Source organism: Gadus macrocephalus, chromosome 21, assembly GCF_031168955.1.
Source record: "Gadus macrocephalus chromosome 21, ASM3116895v1".
In the NCBI taxonomy this organism is placed as follows: Eukaryota; Metazoa; Chordata; class Actinopteri; order Gadiformes; family Gadidae; genus Gadus; species Gadus macrocephalus.
In genome coordinates, this window is record NC_082402.1 from 7,363,018 (window position 1) to 7,384,772 (window position 21,755).

Below are 21,755 nucleotides of genomic sequence, written 5' to 3' on the forward strand. Positions count from 1 at the left end.
TCGAATATGCCTGCATATTACAGTTAGGGTGGTTCCACACATTTTGTGGCCCTTGACCCCATGTCTAGAAGTGAAACCTTTTTGCATGCGCACCCGGAGTGTGGACCCGATCCCAATGTTGAGAACAACTGAACTCGGGTCTAAATGACAATAAATATTAGAGAAAGGTTGTATTAATAATGGGCATGTTCGGTCCATTCGCGTGGGTGATATATCAGCCTATCACCAGAGGAATGCGACTATTCTCTCACGTGAAGTTGCGGGAAATGTTTTGCGGGTTCCGAGGATAAGCACACTCATAATTTAAAGTAAACTCTTCCTGCAGGTTAGATTTGGATTTCCATAGAAAAACCTTTGAATCAAAATGCATCAATTAAGATATAACAATCGAGACTTTGGGTGTGTGAATGTCACAAATGTATACGTAGACATCTGCTTTGAATATGCTAACATTAGCAGATTTCCCACAGCCATGTCAACTCATGTTTTTAATTAAGGCCTACTTACAGTATTTAAGCCCAAATTGTTTAATTAAAATATATTATGACATATAGGCTTCGATGCCTTGGCTTAAGGTCTACATTATAATTTAGAAAATTAGGTTTTTGGACAGGCAATATGGTGACCAAAATATACCATTTCCTAATATTGTTTTGAAAAGCAATGTTGGAAAGTGTCGGTTTCCTTTTTCCTCCATAGACTCACGACAGCAACCCTCATCTCAAAACAAGACCAGCTTGTTAGGGCATCTGTAGTTGCTTCCAAGCACCAGGAATATATGCTTTAAATCAAATTAGTTGGCCGACAGGGTAGACTGTCATTTACCATGAATGCCTCCATCGTACATTTAATTTATTTGTTTCAGTACTACTCATCACAAACAGAATTATTTTTGCAGTATAGTGGCAACTGCGTTTCCTGGTCGACCAAAGTTGTTCATTTTGTCTAGGCCGAATATAATTAGGATTATGTGCTTAAATGTGTGCAGGATATTTAACCTAGGCCTACTTTGCCATAGTTTACAGTAGAAATAACAGAACGCAAAAAAGTTTCATTTTTGACTTCGATTTATTCACACGGGGGCCGACTCGATTAAGAAAAAGTTGGATCATGGATGTTTGTTTCCCCAAAGGGGATTCAAGAAAAACAGGTATTCCACCATTTCATAGATGACCAAAGTGATGTTAAGAATGAACATTGTTTGATGTGTTCGAGAAAGTTCAGGTCACGCAAGCAGTCTTCCTGAAGAACAAAGCATTGTAAGAATGAAACCTTTCAACAATAAAATAAACAACTGCATCCAAATGGTAAGCTAAGCTTTAGGAATGCAATTACCAGTTAATACCAAGTCATTTTCATTATCACTTGTAAAAGTTTAAATATACCAAAAAAGGAGCAGTGATTTACAAGCTAGATTTCGATCCTTGATTGAATAGTGCCCCTGAGCAAGGCATTTCATAACCACTGTTGCAGTGGTGCTGCCCTGTAGCAAACAGCCGAGGACCGACTGTGCTTTACCCAGGAGAATACAAATATCTACATCCGTAACCGATACTAGCATAGCGAGTAATGTCCATAAAACGGATACAATTACATTGAGGGGTATCTTATACAAAGGATCATGATCTGCTGGTTCATGCCTTTGCAGTCACCTGTATAAAATCACCCAAGAGAAGACACATTGAAGTAGTCTGTGTGACTGTAGGATGAGGCTAAAGAATCGTTTCGGTGGAACTTTATTCTCGTTTCTTTTTATCTTTTTTGGATTTCCTCTCCGGCACTACTATCTCCTCTTCTGCCACTTCACTGTCCATCTGCTTTCTGCGTTTCCTCTTCTTCTTCGTGTTTGTAGCGTCGGACTGGGCCGTTTGATCTTCCATGGCGTGTCCACCCTCTAGATTTGATTCAATACAAAGTTCCTCCGCTTTCTTCTTTTTCTTGCCGGGGTTCTCCTCTGTGACGCTGGAGTTGCCTGGAACCGCTTCCTCTACCTCAGCCGCTTTTCTCTTGTTCTTCTTTTTCTTAGTTTTCTCCGGACAGACCTGCTCCTGGTTTGCATCTTCTTCCACTTCGGCGGACGCCACTAACACCTCAGGCTCCTCCACCTCTACATCAGAAACCTCCCTCTCCTTATTTTTCTTGCTCTTCTTCCTCTTCTTCTTGGGCTCCTCGTCTGAAATTTTCTCGGTGGTGCGGTTGACGTCATCGGGCTCTGGCGTGGTGGAGGTGCTGTGGGGATCCGGATCTGAGGTCTCAGTGGCCTCCGTGGTGACTACTGAGGCTAACGAGTAGACCGGTTCCTGGGCCTGGCCTCGGGACCCCTTTAGCCGAGCCATCCTCTGGGCAAAGTACTCCTGCATGGTGAGCGTGCTGGTCACCGTCTTGGTGATCCCCTCCACATCCAGATCCGGCTGAGGCCCAGCCGAGATGGGCTTCTCCTCTTCCTCCTCCTTTACCTCCATCTTCACCCCGAGGGAGTCACAGCCATTGTTCTCCTAGAGATAGGAACAGACATTAAGGAGAGGATGGTGTCAGGATTTCAGACATTATTTTGCACCCCCGGTTAAAAATAGACTCCCAAAACTTGGAGGGGGGTTTTGTCAATCACCATACAGAAGCAAACGCTCATTTGTTTGAAGACAATGTAGGTGTAAATTGATTCGTTGATGGAAGCCATTACAAAGTCAACACAAGACAAAGAAAAGGTCACCTTTTATAACAACGCTTCACTCGTCATGTTAGGATTTGTCGGCTGACACAGAAGTACCCTAATGTGCATGATCTTTTGAGAGCATGTTGAGAACATGCGTTACCAGCTTCATCAACCGCCTTCCTCCCTCTGCAACAGTTAGATGTCAATCAAGAACGAGCTCCAGTCAAAACAGGTTTTTCCACTGGTATGCCTACCAGGGATTAAGATCAGTTCATGAACTAGATCTAATATTTCAACCAGTTGAAAAAAGAAATGGAAAGAAAGGTGATTTTATTGGAAGCTGTTACCGTGTAACTTCCAGTTTGATCGTGAACAATTTGGACAACTCAGTGAAATCCCTGCTTCGGCTATAGTCGACCGAGCAGATCTAGTACAGCTCCTATGAGCCATCTACCTGGCTTCAGGGGACAGTTTACAACATTTACTGGAAGGCAGCGGCACTCATTCACTTTCCTCCCGCTTAACTATCCAGGAGAGTCATGGGAATGGAGTCAACCTGGCCAAAAACTCATCTCTCATTCTCTTGAGTTTAACCTATAGCGTGTTAAAAACAGGCCACGACAGTCTCAATTGTGACCGTGCAGTTGGAGCGTTTTGTCAAAGCCCATCGGTGGGCCATTCGTCTTCATTTTCCTAATGGCCTACTCAATGCATAATGATTTGCTCTGAAGAATACCAAGCCACCTCTGGAGGATTACACTAAACAATGCCACGGCTCTCGCTGTGCATTTACGCAGATGGAAATGTGGATTGCATATATTTTTTCCTGCTCACTGACCCTACGGATTACAGATATGTGAATGATACAGATGGGGTGTTTCCCGTCCTGCGTTGGCCTTTATGCTTCTACATCCAGATTACACTGGTTTGACCCCGGGCCGCGATCAAGAACAAGTTAATGCATAGGCAGTTGAAACAGTGAGCATGTAGATTGAACCTTGTGGGATTGAGACTGCTTCGGCATAAACACTTAAAAGCCAATTTCCACAAGCAGTATGTAATCTAAAATATCTAGAGCGGTAGGTAAAAAGCCCCCAGGGAATAAAAAAAAATTAACAATACGGATAAAAGAGGGATGATTCACAATTTACAACATGAATGAGTTTAAAACAATCAAAAGATATGAGAGATCTAAAGTATTCTTTTTTTTGGCTTCATATTATGCAGGAATATCCCAACATCAAGGAAAAAATTTAATCACTGTTCATGTCCACAGTGGAAGAGGTGGAATCAGTTGTGCTCCAACCAGTTATATTTACAAACTTAAAAGCCGGCATGATTACGAAGAAAAAGTGGCAGATGATCCAAATAGCAGTCAAGTTATAACATTTTTTGCAACCTCAGACTTCACCTGGAATTAGTCTCAACTTCCAACAAGAGGGCCCCTTTAGGTGAGATGCCATTAAACAAAACTTTCTAAGTTCCAAGAGGGAATAAAATCTATATTCCCAGTTACTGCACAATGGTGTCCTCTCTGCTTGGGAGACCGAGGATGGGTCTTCTTAACGCTGACAGCATTGAACAACATGTGGGATTTAGGACGGTGGCTGGGGGCTACTTTCCCACTGCCTGTGAAATTACTCTCAAGAGAGGGAGAGATGGTGGATGAGAGAGTGGCAAAGAGGAGAGGAGCAGAAAATGAGAGGAGATGGTGGGAGAGGGATGCAGAGGAAGACCTCCCCCTTGACCAGGACTAGTGGCTGGAACTTCGTGTCAGGGGCGGGGGGGATTTCATCCTTTCACTGCCTGGGGAAGCCCATTAGACCGCTCTCTGATATGACAGAGAAGAAGTGCTGTGCTGAGCAAAAGGAAGGACACAGACCAACATATATATTTATCTACAAAACAAGTAAACAAGTTGACACTGCTGGACATTTATTTCAGCATTGGCATTCAAGGATTCCCTCTCCCAGGAAATAATAGCTTGACGTTTCATAATCATATGAACTTATGTTGTAGGCAAATTAAGTAAGTCCATAATTTAAGGCGTTATGTATCCAAGATAGATGATCCTTAAAACAAAAACTGAAGGAATGCATCAATTTTGTCAGGTTCCATTGTTAACCTACAAACTGTGCACATTGCCTGATATATGTCAACTTCCTAAGGTTAATTAACTTAAGTTAAATAACAACCATTGTAGGAAATGTATAGTCAAACATAAAACAATAATTGCAAAAATACAACTGGTATGATTGCATAGAGATTAAAAGAGGAAGGCAACTTTTAAAGGAGAGCGCGCGTGTACAATTTCTACGGCTGAAGATTAACAGAGCAGCACTACCAAGGGAAGGTTGAGGAGTTGGAGGGAGGCTGGAAAATGCACCTTGAGTCAACCATTCCTCCTCCACCTCCTCCTCCTTCTCCTCCCCACCACCCAGGCCCAGCACCCCAGGAAGAGGATGCGTTCAGTGCACCGTGTGCAGCGCTGAGATAAGACTCCTTCGGCAGAGGAACGGCCTGGCTATCGGACCCTTCCTGCTCCACTCTCGTCCCTGGTGGGGGCCGGGGTTGGGCAGGGAACACAGGGAGGGCCCCACGGAAAAGAGGAGGCTGGGAAGGCATTCAACAGGCCGCCTCCTTCAATACACTCCAGCTGCAGCTCTCCCCACCGTTACTGTGGCCAACGGAGGCTCTCTGCCGGCCACGGTGCCAAGACACCGGGGCCGGGAGGAGAGCATGCACAAGCTTCACTCCATGAGAAACTTTCCTCCAGGAAAGAGCATCCACAAGGATAGATGTTAATACAAAGGTTATTGCCATGTTTGCAAGTTTTGCAGAGGAAGAGTGAGGGTCAGATTTCGTGTCAGATTAAGATCAATATTTTAAATTACTAAAAAAATGAAGGCTTGAAAAAAAAAAAATAATAATATGCATTTGCCCCAGAATATAAGATTTGTTTATTTTGAATGGTATTTTTACCCCACCGCGCATTACTGAGTCCAGTGGAATTTAAAATATTAGTTATAATTACAAGTTTGCAGTTTGACAGAATGTTACCGAATAACTGGAGAATGGAAGCAACGGTAGTGAGATAATGATCATACTAAATAATAAACACCATACTTCTTTAAAAACTATATATAAATGAAGGGTTAAATGCGTTACGGATCTCCCATATTCGACCCGTGTTCGTTAGTATTTGACAAAAACTGCCGCTACCAATTCATCTCTCGGAGAAAGAAATGCTTATCTGCGGTACCCGCCATTTTTCCCCAATACAATCCGGCCAATATTGGTGGGTTCCTCTAATTGTGTGAACGGGTCCTCATTGTCCTGCCATAATAATAAATTTGGCGATAGCAAAAGTCTATGGATCAGGCGTGGATTACCCAGTTCTCACTCCCTGATGAGCTGCAGGAGTCCACTAGCCCATCCTTCATGAACATGACGTGGGTGGACAGCAAAAACAGGTGGATACTCCTTGCTTATTCAGAGTAATTACATATGGGGTCTGCCTCCATCAGTTACCAGGGGGGGGGGGGGGGGGGCACCATTTTTTTTTTGGAGGGGGCAAAATAAGATTTTAACAGGAAAACCTTTCCCAAAAAAAAAAAAGTAGATCCAAATGTCACACATGGAACATTGTCTACCAGAATACTTTGGTGTAGGACAGGCTCTTAAACTAATATGCTTACGAAAAGAAAAGACTCCGGTGCAGGAACGTTTATCATAACAAATGAAGAGGGTATTATGCATGCAGTGCGACTGCCTTACGCATATGCTTTACATTGAATGCGCTTGTAGTCAAAACCTACCGCCAGTGTGCTCCCCCCCCCGCCCTACACCACCCAAAAATGGAGGACATTGCAATTATTTAGCGCCCGCTGTGATTAATTAGATTAAAAAGTCAGTGATTAAACGGTTCTCGGTGGCCGTAAACAGCCGAGGGCGCTGTTATCTTCAGGCAGTTAGCTTCACAAGGCGGTAATTACCCTGGCCCTGTGCATTACTGCTTAAGCCTGTAACTAAGAGACAGACAGTGGTTTTTTACTCCACACTAATCTGTAAGTGTCAGCGCGCTGGCAGGGCCTAGAGGGAGCCATGAACACTGCAACCAGATAGACAGGTAAGAAGGTGGGTTTGCCGGTTGGAGGAGTGGCAAACTGTGTCGCCTTGGCGGGTGCCTTTTGTCATTTTGGCGGTAGGCACGATACGGCGGCCGCGTCAACTGGCGTATGTTTTGTGAAACGTGTTTCCTTGAGGCCATTAGATGTTATCTGAGCGGGAGTCAAGACCCGATGTTATCTTGAAATGCCGCCGTTTCATCATGAGCATGTTGGGACGTTTTAAAGTGGGTTGGGAACGTAGACGATGGCCCCTACCTCAACCGACCCTCTTAAAATAACACACTTTAAGGACAATTCAAAATAACTCCCCGTTTGTTATTTAATTTTTTTTAAAACATTACAGAATGTCAAGCCAATAAATAAAGGCAACTTGAAAACTTTAGTACTGTGAAAATACACAAAAAAAAAGGAACAATTATTATTTATTGCAAGTATGTTCGGAAAAGCCTTTAAAAGAATGATTCAAACTACTCAAAAATACCACTTATTCAAAGATAACTCCTAAACCAGAAGAGGCTGGAAGCTGTATCGCAACATCCCGGTCCCCTCTTCACTTTTGTTTAGGGCCGTCATTCCCAAACTCTGAGAACTGGGTACCAAAGCGCCGCAGCGTTGCTTTTATACGAATAAAAAATATATTAAATACACTGGGCTCCTGCGTTGTCAGCACAAGTTGCCGCTGTCTCCGCCCACCAACTCCCCGGCGCCTTGCAGACACATCTGCCAAATGCCAGAGCCCCTATCAAACCCGGGCCCTGGCCCATATTCCTTAGGACGGCGGTGTCAAGGGACCCCCCCCCCCCCCCACTGACGTGTGATCCTTCATGTGGACGAGGCGTGGGCAGGGAAGCGGACGCAACAGGTGCCAGCCGAGGAGGCTTGATGTTTGGCCCTTTGTGCCTGAGCAGGAGTGGGAGTGGGAGAGGCCACGGGGTCAGACTGACCCCAGGAGCAGGGTGCGCTACCACCGCCTCAGTGGCGTGCTGCAGACATCAAAACAAGCCAGCAAGCAATAAATCGCATCGGGTCTTTTTCTTTTCTACTCGCTTCGTTAATATTTGTCTTAGGTTTTGATGATTAAAAGCCGTTATGAACCACAAGGCTGTCTGTTATCAGTGTTTTGACTGAAGAATGAATGCGTGTCTCACACACACACACACACACACACACACACACACACACACACACACACGATGAACTGTACAGAGAATACAATTAATATGATTAATGTGGTTTTATTGTCTACAGAGCTAATTGGATCTTTTTAAAGAATTTGTGTTTTAAATGTTCCTTCTACCCAAAAGCAATGTATTTGCCAGATAATTGTTTGGGGTCAAATAATAGTTTAAATATAAATTAAATTTGTGTCCTTTGTTGTTCAAAATCTTTTTTGAAAGATTTAAAATGATCCAAAGTTGACATTAAAGACCATATATATCTCAATTATCTGACAGTGCATGCGTACGCCCAGGCACACACACAAAACTCGGCGACAAAAAAAACAAACCCACAGGCTTGTGTTTCCACCCTTCACAAGCGCTTGTGGCTTTAAAAAATGACTAACTTTGGTTGATGTATGAATCGGCGGGGAGTCTATTTATCAGCGGGCCCTCTGCGGTCGCCCGGTTGGGTCCCTCAAGTCACCGGCCGCGTCGCTCCCTTTTGACTGATTAATTAGCCAATCAGAGGACATTTTTCACTGGGCGGCAGGATGGTTTATTTCAGCTAATGCCGGGCTTCCCAGCACCGGCCCGCTGGAGCCTCGTCGGCTCTTTCGGCCTGCCTGAGTGGCCGGGCAGAGGGGCAAGGGAGATAAATCAAGCCGGGCTGGCCCTCCCTGTGGCTCCCCTAACTAAACCCCCAGAGGGGGGCAGAGAGGAGCTGTGCTGAAGGGGTAGGCGGTGGCGGCGGAGGTGGGAACTAGAGAGGGACACGGGGACGGCCAGGGGCAGTGCTCGCCCGCCGATAAGCCCAGGGAGCACCAGAGGCTGCCAGAGTGCCATCGCTCTGGAAGTGGCCGGGGCCGTTTGATATCTCGGCAGAGCGGCCCCGTCATTTGTCTTGCGGTGAGTAATTGTGCCGAGGGGCCGGCGGAGGAGGCGGGGCGAGGGGGGGGGCGAGCGCGCGCGGGCGTGGGACGTGTGATGGATGGCGGAGAGGGGTGCAGATGGACAGGTGCTCCAACACGAGGAGATAACGCACACTGGCCAGCCGGGGTGCGTAATGGCAGCGCCGTTATTGATGGTCACGATTGTTTTTGCTTTACATTTTCCATGCCAAAAGGCAGTGGGATTAAATGACTTGGATACAAATATTCATCCCAAACAAATGTATTCGATTCATTACAATTAAAATGTAATTTTTAAGCGTGAAAGATACTTCAAGAGTTTCAGCCAATAACGCGGCATGCAACCTAAATGAAGATAACAGTTCTGGGCTCATGGGATTAGACTTGGTAATTAGGGAGAACAAAACTCAACAACCCTGGCTTGTTTGTCTCAAAAAGGTGTCCCCCACACCGGGAGGGGGGAGGGAATGTCAGGGAGTTTATAAATACACACACGTGAGGGTCCGTCTGGTTTACAGAGTGTGTTGTGTTCAGTGATAAGGGGTTAGCAGGAAGCGCATCTCCACAGAGGAAGGATAACGTGTGTGTGTGTGTGTGTGTGTGTGTGTGTGTGTGTGTGTGTGTGTGTGTGTGTGTGTGTGTGTGTGTGTGTGTGTGTGTGTGTGTGTGTGTGTGTGTGTGTGTGTGTGTGTGTGTCCACAATAACAGAGACCAGTAAGCCATTCATGTAGCATTTAAAGTTTGCCTACATTTCGGATAAATGGAAGAAGACTGAAAGTCTAACTTGGTACAGTAATGACTTGGTACAGTAAATACCAAAAAAAATAAAATCTGTTGGCGTTTCAGTTAACGGTCAGCATCTTCACCTCCACCCAGAGCACTTGGGTGTTTCTAGGGCCAACACGTAATGTCTTGTGGGACGCTATTGTCATCGTGTCCCGTGTTCGATACGGTCAATTGTGTCACATCTGGCTCAGCAACAAGCCCATAACCAAACGATTATGGGGAAAACAAGCGCCATGCACAGCCTTTTGTTTCCAATGGCGATCAGCTGGGAGGTGTCGGCCATTGTGATGCCGGCGCACGGGCCCTGTCAGGGGGATAGGCAGGGGGCTGCTTCTTGCAATTTATGGATTAAAAAAATGCAAATGTCTTCCATGTTCATGAAAGATGCCTACAACCGATTCCTGTGTCTGCTTGTCTTGAAGTCCTGTTTATTTTTATTTTTTGTCAACAAAAGATATCTTGTGGCCAATCTAACGAAAATGTATAATCTTGAGGATTATAGACAGACATTTATATACCATTAAAAATCGGTCTTGGATAAGGGTTTATGGATAAGGTATTTAACAGCTCAGGTGTTCTACCTATGGCTAAACAAACACCGTTGCCAAGTGACCCTTCTACCAATACCAACAGAGTTTCTTAATCTTTATGCATCCTTGTGGATGGTAGCCAAGGTTTCAACCTGTAGTTAACCTGCAATTAATTCAGTCATTGTCATGAAAAAACATAAGTCCTCTTTCAAATCTGATTAAATAGGAAAAGGGTAACCGTCAATCCACTAATTGGCTCAATCATCTATTGGCATGGAAACCATGTCCCTAGTCCACCCAAGAAATGTTTGAAACACACAGGGCCCCTATCGCTAAAGTGGTGAAGTTGGTCATGAAGTAACATTGAAGATTAAAAAAGCATTAAAATAAAACTTTCCTTTTTGCAATCGTCATCATTCGAGGTTCCTGCGAACCTCATCCCGATTCCTGTAATACTGCCCTTCGGTGCGGAGGTGACCACTCCGAGACGAGAAGCAAGGAGCGGCAGGAAGGAGTGTGCAGGAGAGGAGAAGGGGGCGAGGGTACAAATCCCTTAACTGGATTTGGCTGGCTTTGCTGCCGGCAGCGGCCTGCTGGCGGTGTCAAAGCAGCACGCCATGACACGGCTAATCTGAGCCCGCAGGCCGCGGCGGGGCAGGGCCTGGCAGAAGCTACGGGGTTCATGTGACACTGGGGCGGCTGATGGGAGGCATTAGCCGTGGTCATCCTTAATTAGCCGGAGGGTGGCAGGTAAGCCGGTGCCACAGCAGCATAGCCAAAGCTGCACCGCAGAGGGGCACAGGGGGTCGACGGGACTGGATGAGGTTACAACCGCCATTTTAATAATTATCCATTTAACCGGTACGACCAAATAGAGATTCTTCATTAGAACTTACTTGCCATGTTAATGAGTTAATAAGGTTCATTAGGAAACGCAACGATTTTTTCGGATGTGCATGCAGCAGGATGAATTGTGGGTACATTAGTCTTACCTCCTCTTTGATTGGGGCGCCGGCATGTTTAGCCCTTCTGCCGAAAATACAGTTGAGGTCCGTTTTACTGCGGTTAGAAAGGTCCTTCCCTAATGGGGTGAAAGTATCAACGCTTAAAAAACAGTGCAAGAAATGCAGGCAATATGAATCTGTAATGATATATACACCGATACAAAATATTGCTTTTACCTTTAATTTGACGAAATTTCTTAACGTAAAGTTGCTAATCAAAATGAACCACTTAAGTCACCAATGTGGTATCTAAATCATCAAAGCCTCCTCCTGAGAGCAATGATTAGGCCAGTTATTATATCTTACTATATCTATTAGGTACGGTAATTTTTACTGTTGCTGCTACAAAGGTATTTGGATGCATTGACTCATGTGCTGAAAGTCCAATAGAACTAGAAAAAGGGGCTTTTGAAAACAAAAGGCCTAGGTGACAGCATATGACCAATGATAAAAGATTGTCACTGACACCAAAACATACAGACACCATTAACCCTAACCTAATATACTCGGGGGGGGGGGGGGGGATTCTGTTGTTGGGACATGAAATACCGGATCCAAGCAAAAAAAAACTTCAACACAGACTTCATCCAACATACAAAGCGAAAATCAATCATCAAATCGCTAAGCTTCGGAAACATGGATAACATCTTAGTGTTTTTAACTTGGGCCAAGTGTGCTGAAATAGATGGTGGGGTGGGAATGAAGGGTGGTGGGTGGGGGGTTCTTGAAGTGAAGAAAGGCCGGCGTTGCACAGTTTACTCTTCGCTTTGGGGATAAAACGCCAAAGAAAAATAAACTAACAACGGGGCCTCCGATGCCACGCCCCCGTACTCCAGTTTTTCAAGTCGGGCCTCAAAGACTACTGGAGAGCTCCGTCATCTGTCTCAGGCCTGGGCCCTGTGCGTACAGCTGCATCCTCTTCCTCCAGCAGGAGCCCAGATAACATTAGGTTATTTATTGCTTTTAAACCTCTATCTCCCCTCCTTGCCGCTTTCAAAGTGACTGCACAAGCAGGTCTCAGGAGCAAAAGCCGAGCAGTTATGCTCACTAAAACAAACACGCCATAGGGGAGGGTGGCCGCGGTGCAGGAGGCCTATTGATCCCTGGGCGAAGGTAGCCGCTATGCCCAATATGAACTTTTTAAATGTTTGGATCAGGAAATACCTGTCAAAATGCAGAAGCTTAAGGTTTCAGGTGAAAGTGCATGGCAACAATGTGGGACTAGAAAGAGGCAGCCGAGCCTCATTCGGTTCCTGTTGAATATGCCAATGTGGCCGAACGCCATCAGGCAGGATATGGGCTGGGGCATTGCAAACGTGCAACATCGGCTGGTGTTACCAAATACCTGCTGGTTTCCAAGGGCACAGTCGATATGGCAACGGTTGACAGTGCTGACAGCTACTGAAACAAGATTAGCGATTCCCAGTAACGTGCGACTGAGAAATCACGATCAATTATCCTAATAATGTATGATTAATAATGACCCCAATGTATTGTGAAAGCCCATAAGTCCACCGACACAATTTCAAAATAAAGCTTTTAAGAATCTGATCATTCACAAGGCTATATTGTCATGGAAACCTACCACCCCCTTAAAAACATACGTGTGGCATGGGTTTGTTTATTGTGGGAGCTGAAATAGAGTTAAAGTCCTTAAACTGATTTACTGTCCAACTTCCTCTGGGAGTAGCCAGATCGCATATCCCAAGCCAACTAGGGCAGTGGACAAGTGTGTGTCGTGTTTTTTTTTTTTTACTTTGGGCATTGGCAACACTACACACTGTGGCTATTCAAATGTACATATGATCAACGGAGGTCACCGTAAGATCCACGTTTCATATATGGCTGCTGTCTGAATACACAGATAGCACCAACACTATGTCGTCCCATTTCATTTTAACCAATCTTTGATAAAAAATATGACCCCTTATGAATTAAGCTGAAACACTGCCACTGAAACTAAAATGACCAGAGTGAAGTAACATTTTGCATACTGCCAACTGAGAGGTGATAGTTATATAGGACAATTAAGATTGGTTTACTGGTTTCCGCTCTCTGGCCGTGGACCTAAAGAGGGGAGACTTCTGTGCCTTCCTCCAAAATCGAAAGCCATCAATCCTCAATGCGGGCAATGAGAGCCAGCCTGCACACGATAAATGTAGAGGAGAAAAGTGGGAAGGCATGGAGCGACTTACATTTAAACAAGAAGTAGAGGATGTGAATAAATGTCATCGCACATGGGGAACTAGACAAGTGGCGCACCGCCGTCAACTCACTGAGCTCATGTAAAGAGCTTAGCAACTGTAAAACCATTACGAAGTCTTGGCCTTGAAACGGCCGGACTCGGAGCGTAGAGATTGGACGCATGCGAAGCGTGTGGCAGGCTGGGGGTTGCCTAGCAACTCTTTAGTTAAATAAGGTTAATAATATAATAATAATAATACATTTCATTTAGAGGCGCCTTTCAAGACACCCAAGGTCACCTTACAGAGCATATAGTCATCATACATTTTTTAAAAAAAACAAGACATTGTAAAAAAGAAAAAGAAAAAAAAAAAGAGAACTGTTAAGAGAACTGGATAGCTCTGCAACTGCCCCCCCGCTGTTGTGAACTTGTGACACGACCAAACAGCAGTTCACCTTTCCCACATTTGGTTAATCCTGTCGCTGTACAGGGGCGGCTTAATGCCGGCCAGCCCACTTAAAAAGTGGAGAAGATGCTCATATTACAAATTGGCGGTTTGTTGTGATCGTCAAGGAGAACCGCGTCTTTCATGTTGCATGGAAACATGCAAAGCCGGTGCGAGTAACCGAAAACACGGTTAAACGGCCGCTCGTCGTGACGAGACGGGTTAATCCCAACTGCCAGGGATGGAGATAGAAGATTTAGGAGCCTTGGTAAGATCAAGACCATCACCAGAGAGGCAGGTTGGCTTTACTGAACATGAATGAACCCAAGTACCGTATTTTCCGGACTATAAGTCGCGGTTTTTTTGTAGTTTGGCTTGCCCTGCGACTTATATTTCGAAGCGACTTATATGCCAAAATTGTGCGTACATAATCCTCGGCCGCAAGAGGGCACCGTCATTCATTAGGCCTACAACTGAACGCTGCAAGCCTACTGCACCACCGAATAAATTATATTCTCGTCCTCAATGTCCTCCGGTTCAACCAAAGCTACCCCAGCCTTAGCTGCAATTTTGTGCAACATAGCTGTCACACATATCACAGCGCATGACTTGGCCGGCGAAAACTGGAGCCCTCCGCTGGACTTGTGAAGGCATCTGACCGCGGCGCATACGCGTCCGGTGGAATCCCGGTGTCACTGAATTCGGTATAGGCCTACTCTCAGAACTACGAGGGACCGACACACCTATATTGCAATTTCATTCAGTCTCTCCAGACTAAACGTTCTTGTTTAAATGTTTAAAAATAAATGCGACTTATACACCGATGCGACGTATATATGTTTTTTTCCTCGTCATGGAGCATTTTTTGACTGATGCGACTTATACTCGGGAGCGACGTATAGTCCGGAAAATACGGTACCCTGGTGAAGAAAAGTATACACAGAGCTCTCAGACGTTTTCACTTTTATCTAAAGCCACTTACACTCAATGCAGATACATGCATGTTAGGAGCAGGTAAGGGTTAGGCATCATGGGCAAGGAAGCCTATGGGGCTTAAAGTTGACCGAATTTGTTGCCATTCAAGTTGTCAGAATTTATGTTGAAAATGTACAATCTACAGGACAAATCAATGAGGTTTGTTTTGGATAGTCAACAACCGAAGAACGGAGACACATGTTGGCTGTAGGGGACCAGAATTACCCCAATCTAGAGGTTAAGTGGTCTGTCCCACATTTCACCATTTGGCATGAGTGTTTTCTCTCCATCAAGGGGCGCGACAGAGACCCAAGTGTTGACTGGATGGGTTGTCTGATAGGTCCCACAGCCGCTAGAAGGCGTTTTTCGGGGGGCAAAAGTAAATGGACATTCCAGATGCCCCAAACAGGAAACAGGAAGTTGCTACTAATGACGTAAGGAAGAACGATTTTCCAGGTGAGGTTATGGTTTGGACGTTTGTGTTTTTTCCCAACCCATCGATGTACATTTGAGTGTCGATGATGATTGCAGTTACAGATGACTATATGGATATACAGGGTAATGGATTAAAAAAAAAGAAAAGAAAAGATTCCTTGCTGAAAAATATCCGGTACAACGTATCATACAATTGTGTTGAATGGTCTGCATTTCCCACCAATTAATGAACGGAAGTTTTCCGAAAAAATATGGCATGATACTGTGCATTAATTGCATTTCTTTTTAGCCAACGCTTTCCCATTGCCATCAGTGCGCTGACCTTGAGCTCCAGGTCTCCACTTCCTGATGTGTAATAAAATATATATTTATAACTCTTCCCCCCCTTAACATTGACCCTAGCACCTGACCGAGCGCTGGCTGATAAGACCACTGCGGGCCAGGTCCATGTCTCTGACCCGTCCCAGGACATGGGGCCCGAAGCGGACTAGAGGAAAACCTGTGCGCGTGCGCATGCGTGTAAATGGACGTTTTAATTTTTTAAAACAAAAACTAAACCTCACTAATGTATTTTTCTTTGTACTTGCTTTTCATTTTAGTTTATTTAAAATATGCTTTTACCCAAAGCGAAATAGAGACAGCTTTAGCAGCAAGTCGTCTTGAAGAACTTTTCAGACATTTGGGAATCAAACCGAGAGTCTTTGAATGGGACTCGCTTTCCCCAATGACTACACTGTCCAGCTCCCTACTTAAAAATACAAAGTGAGTCAAGTATACCCGAGACAGCATGGCTGTTGGTTACCAAGCCACGCACACAGCAAGGGAACATACCTTTAGTGAACTTCATGTAGTGAACCCTCTTTTTGGAGGTCTTGGACTTTTCCTCCAGGCTGAAACTCTTCTGATCTTCCGATGGGGTTTCTGAATAGAAGCATCACAAGCCAGAAACTGCTTACAATGTATTTAGTCATGTTTTATTCAATCCAATGCTTTTTAATACTTCAATATATATTAGATACTATAGCATTGTCTGGGCTCATCAATATAATCATCTCTGGAGCCTTTAACTAAGCTCAAAGTGTTGCAGTATAGTGCCCTCTACTGGGGAAGATAAAATCCTGAGGCAGGCTATGCAGTAATATTTCATATTTATTTTAACACAACACTTTCCTGCACAGTAGATCATGGCACGTTATTCAATATGGAGTGTTTACTTACTTTTCTCATTGGGTTGACTGTGGCAAGTGTTTAGGTCTGCGAGAAGTTGATTAAAATCATCTTGGTGGGCAATCCAATTGTCCTAAAGTGAGTCACATTTCATCAAACAAATCCAGAAACGAGAGACAAGCAGCTCACAAGAGGTCACAACTTTACCATTGTGACCTATATTAAAATAACAGGATTACTGTATCTTATTTTCATGTCAACGTAAATAAAGTTAGAAAAATGGCTGCATGTAAAAACCTCATAGCTTGCGTTGGTTCCAAGGCCCAGGTTGTTATTTTTCACTTTTACTTTGATGTGTTCGGTGGAGCCCTGCTGGCTTCTACCAAGACCCTGTTTTCGAAGGAATATACAGTCGCAATTAATAATCGTTCAAACTAGGAAAAGACAACACTCGGTCAGAAAATAAAATCAGATTGTAATTTGCAACTAGTAATACACAATACCTTGCCCTTGGACCAGCCCATCCGCTCCAGCATCTTCTGTCCAAACTTGCTTTCATCTTTACTCCAGGCACTGTTTCTGGGATCTATGGACCACTTTTGTTTTCTACGGGCTAAAGGGTAAACATAACATATCAGCTTATTGAGTTTATTTTTCGATGATTATATGGTGGTTGTGTACACGCCAGAGTTTAAATACAATTGTGATAAAAAGTTAAGAAGATGTCACAACAAATGAACAAGGCGTAAACCAAAGTCTGTTGAAAATGTTAGCGGTTAGCTTGGTGTGTATCGTAAATGACAACTTGTTCTTCATTCTAAAGTCAACATTTCCAAATTAGATAATGGGGTTAATATAACGTCAACATATCAGACGGATAATTTGCGTTATTGTTGGAACAGATCGTATATATTAGTAAAAAGTGTCAGAAAAACACTCACGCTCGGCAAGCATGGACATCCTCGGGGTCTTTAGACACGTGGACGGAAGCAATGTGGGTGTCTCTCAACATGCCTGAACACAACGCCGCTATGCGGTTTTTATTGTAGTTTAATTTTTTTAAGATATATCATATCTGAATTTCATGTTGGGATATCTTGAATTAAAATTTAAGAATTCATTTTTGGTGCAAACGTTTATGTCTACCCTGGAATTCTTGATCATGAAAATATATATATATATTAACATCATTGTAGTAACTCTAATGACCAAACGAGGGCGCCCAAACCATATCGTTTGCAAAAGTTCGGCGTACTTTCACTTTTCCCCATGGATGGATGGCTTCTCCCAGGTCATATGGGTGTCCTTTGGAAACGTCGTGTTATCGATTGTTAAAAATACCTGTCTCAAAACAGCTGTGCCGTTCATATGATTTAATGGACGATTGTTCTAGCCTATTTCTTAAGTGATCCTCTTGTTATAAGCGGTAACCGAGGCGTGGCTCAAGCAGCCGGTTATGCAACTCGCTGCAGGTGGACGCTCATGCAATACGTGTACCATGCCTGTGACACGTAACACTTATCTATATATTTTTAGAACGCTAAATCGAGAACTAACATTATGTGCGTATGCTACTGGGAAGAAGAGCAACATTAGATAGCAGGACCGGATTAATGATTCCGAAAAAATAACTCAGTATGACAAGTATAAAAAAATAAAATATATATATATTTATTTTTTACAATATATATTTAAGTCTACATCGTTGTTAAATATTTGTCTGGGGCTAACAGTGTGGATAAAAAGCAGAGTGGAAAAGCTGGAAGACTGCCACTCATTATAATATCCTGCATTTTTCATTAAGACAAAAGCAGTTGCAGTCATCTCCCAGTATTTCCTTCTGCCAGTGTTCTTGTAGATACTGGGCGACCACCGGTCCAATCCAATTACAAGTAGGCGTTAGTCCAAGATGGCGTCGCTCCCACTGTCTCTGCGGCGAGCTTGTCTGTCTATATTCAGGCCAATATTGAATGAAAGAACGTGGTCCAAAAACCCACACTATCCCACAAACCCACAGTCTCTCAGGAGCGAACACATGCCAGATTTGAATTACTTGGATGAGCATGGGCTTCTGGTGGGGATGAGTACAATCCTGTCTGGTGCCCTCCGTCGGAGTTCATCTGTTGAACGTGTGTTCACTCACTCCCTTGCTACATTGGTTTTCATCCTTGCCAAAGTTCTGTGGAGGAAGGTACAAATTGTTGACTTAATCACACCATTGATGGAATTAGAATTTGCACTAACATTCAGACAGGACATCATTATTTGGCAAATATAGGAAGGACTATATAGTCAACCGATACAACCGATACTGGCACTGTACAATTGTAATATAATTAATGGCAATGAAATTAGGTTCATAGCTTATGCATCTGTTGTTTGCTCATAATGCCGGAATGGTAGCCTGTATACTGTGGTTGTGTTTTAACGTTGAAGGATTTGTGTAGGGTTAAGCTGACCTCCAAAGCTGCTGTTACATCATTGTGTAGGAGGCTTGATAAAGATCCTTGACAAACCGTCAGCTGGTGTGGCTACAGCCTCCCTTCTCAATAAGTGCGAGTCAAATTAGCAAAAAGCATGTGTTTCTTTTTCTGAGATAAGCTGTTCGTGTTCATTTAAAAGGAAATAGGGGATCATGCGACATGCCAATTGTTTTTATCATATCTTTCCTCGAGAAAAATGTTGTCTGCAGACGTACACTCCTCTTTTCTGAGTAGCCCTGAGTGGTCTATTTTCTAGTAAAAATAAATAAAATAAATAAAAGATTATGTTGATACTGGGTCAGGGAGATTAGCAACGTAGTGAGGTTTGTTTTTGATTGTGGTTTTCTTTACACTGTGTGTGCATGGGGCTTGGTCAGTGGTGTAGGGGTAAGGTCGGGTCAGAGTCTTCACTGTAGATTGATGGCTTACACCACGGTTAACAGAATGGCTGGTGTACATTCAATCGATTCAATGTATTCACCGATCAATAGTAAGATTCATCTGGTTCCGGCTCACTGCTGAAAAAGGCAATTACCTACAGCCATAAAAAAAGACCAGCTACAGCTTCGGCATGCAGGGACCAAAAATAATTGTAGAGTAGTAATCAAGAGCTAGCTCTCAAAACCCAGGCATTGGCCTCTTTACATTTCCACAGGAAGGAGGAGGAGGGAGGGCTGGCGGTAAATGCTGCGTAGGAAGGGATATGACGTGGCCATAGCAACAAGGACCCTTTCAAACACGCACACACACACACACACACACACACACACACACACACACACACACACACACACACACACAGACACAGACACAGACACAGACACACACACACACACACACACACACACACACACACAGACACACACACTCCTCCCACCCACCTCCCTTTCCTCAGTACACCAGCCGGAGTGTCCATGTGTCCCGGGCAGCCTATGTTTTGTTCCCACCACTTGATACCTCCACTCGACGCACTCCTCCCATGAATCTTATTACACTTGAGGACAAAAACACTGAGCCCGGCTGATAGCCTGTGATTGGTTGGCGGCAGAGAGGCATGCCAACGTGCTATGCACACATACCAGGAGGCCAGTTATATACCAGGAAAGTTCCCAATAATGTATAACAACACCGCTATGGAAAACCCTACTATGTCCGTGAGAGTTCCACACATAGACAGAGTCATGCATTGCTACTCAGGTCGTCATCCAGGGTGGAAATGCGGCGCTGTAGTAAGCAGCCTGCGAGACATTCTGCTCTCCCAGAAAGCAGCCGGAGTTCATGGAAGGAGAGATGTTTTTCAACGAAAGGGGTGGGCACAGCTGTCAATGTGTGTGACTGTGTGTGGATGGAGTGGGTGTGGTGCCAAAGAAAGGGTCGGCAGAAGTGCAAAGAGGTTCGCACAGAGTTCTGGATGGGGAGGGAATGCCTTCTTTAGGGAGTCTACGCAGATTTCGCTCAACTTCATAACTTTCAAAGAAGGAAATGAGAATACCTGCTGGGTATGAAAGTGGCTGTATGATCATATTTAGATATATAAATTATTCATATTATTTGACAAACCATAGGCCTATTTAGTTCACACAGAGAGCTTTTCGAATACAAAAGGCAGGCAGGGGTTACAATAGGGCATTCATTTTTCATTACTCAAAATGCAATAGTATTTATTTAAAGCTCTACCTTGTTTGGATTAAATTGTGTGTTGACTGAGGCCATTTCATGTATGGGCCTCACCTCAAGGTTTTAGGGGTTGACTTAGGTATCAGCAGAGTGTAGCAGGTCAGGGTTGCGGGTTTGACTCCGCTCTCAGTGGACTGTGATTCCTATATGCCCAGAGCTTCCAGGCCCCCACCATCCTGCCACACATTTGCAGGAACATAATAAACCACAAAAAAGGTCATTGTAGGGAACAGTAATTACTGACATGCCAAAGTTGAAGAAAGGCTGTTAAGTGAACGAGCGGGTGTTTCTGTTTTGTGCTTCCAGATAACTGTTCTGGGCATGGCAGTTTATGACTCCCTTTAAATAAGACAGGTTAAGATTCTCTGCAGTATCGACTGCAAGTGTGGGACCGGTTTTTCCACATATTATTATTAGTGTGTCAGTGTTGCATAAGAAAAGTCTTGTGTGTGTGTGATATCTGAATTCACTTTGGTTAAAAGTATTACTTTGCTGAAATAAGTTAAGTAATTTATTTGAGTTAACCATATTAAGAGGTATATCGATGCAGAGCGATAGCACTGAATTGTATTGTTTTTTTACCAAAATATTGCGTCTTGAAAAGGATTCTCAGCAAAATGGCTAGCAAATAGCTTTGACTAGAGAAATCTGTTCAGAACCAAAACAAACCAATGTAAACAATTTGGTTCTTGACAACTCAAGGGGATTGCATAGTTTGATAAGCCAAGGTGTGGCTTATCAAACTAAGCTGAGCCACAAAAATGTGTCTCAGCGTATCAACTTGTAGAAAAGAATTAATAGGATGTGTACTATCCAGGCTGGTTTGCTTTTCTTACAAATCCTGAAGAAATTATAAAAAACAATTTCTGGACTCAGATTAGTTTGGTTCGTATGCGTTTGTGAAATGGTTCAACAAACCTGAGTTGCACCACATCCTGTTTGACTTGTTAAATCTACCAATGGCCCTTCATTCACGTCTGTGACTTCCCAATGACAAGGTGACAAATCATACAGAGAAGCCTCTTCATGCCCCTGCATTTTATTTTTATTGCAATGCAGCAAATCCTTCACACCAGGCATCTGTGCCATTACAGCAGTGTAAAATGACCCTCGAAGGACACAACATAAATCCCTAACCTCCGAGCTCCAATGCTGAATCCTGCGTCCAGATCAATAGGTCAACTCCGGTGTCAACTGGCTCTTCACTGTAGAGATCT

The 21,755-nt window shown here is 44.0% G+C and overlaps 1 protein-coding gene across 1 annotated transcript; it reads right to left on the reverse strand.

Moving 5' to 3' along the window:
* Positions 1-1,049: 1,049 nt before the first annotated feature.
* pinx1 (PIN2 (TERF1) interacting telomerase inhibitor 1) lies at positions 1,050-17,412 on the reverse strand. The gene is made up of 7 exons (XM_060041855.1): positions 17,320-17,412; positions 16,882-16,991; positions 16,676-16,768; positions 16,430-16,511; positions 16,043-16,132; positions 11,160-11,248; positions 1,050-2,495 (listed from the first exon to the last, which is right to left on the reverse strand). Exons 1-7 carry the CDS (start codon positions 17,336-17,338, stop codon positions 1,737-1,739), a joined length of 1,242 nt encoding a protein of 413 aa, XP_059897838.1. The 5' UTR covers positions 17,339-17,412; the 3' UTR covers positions 1,050-1,736.
* Positions 17,413-21,755: the final 4,343 nt, after the last annotated feature.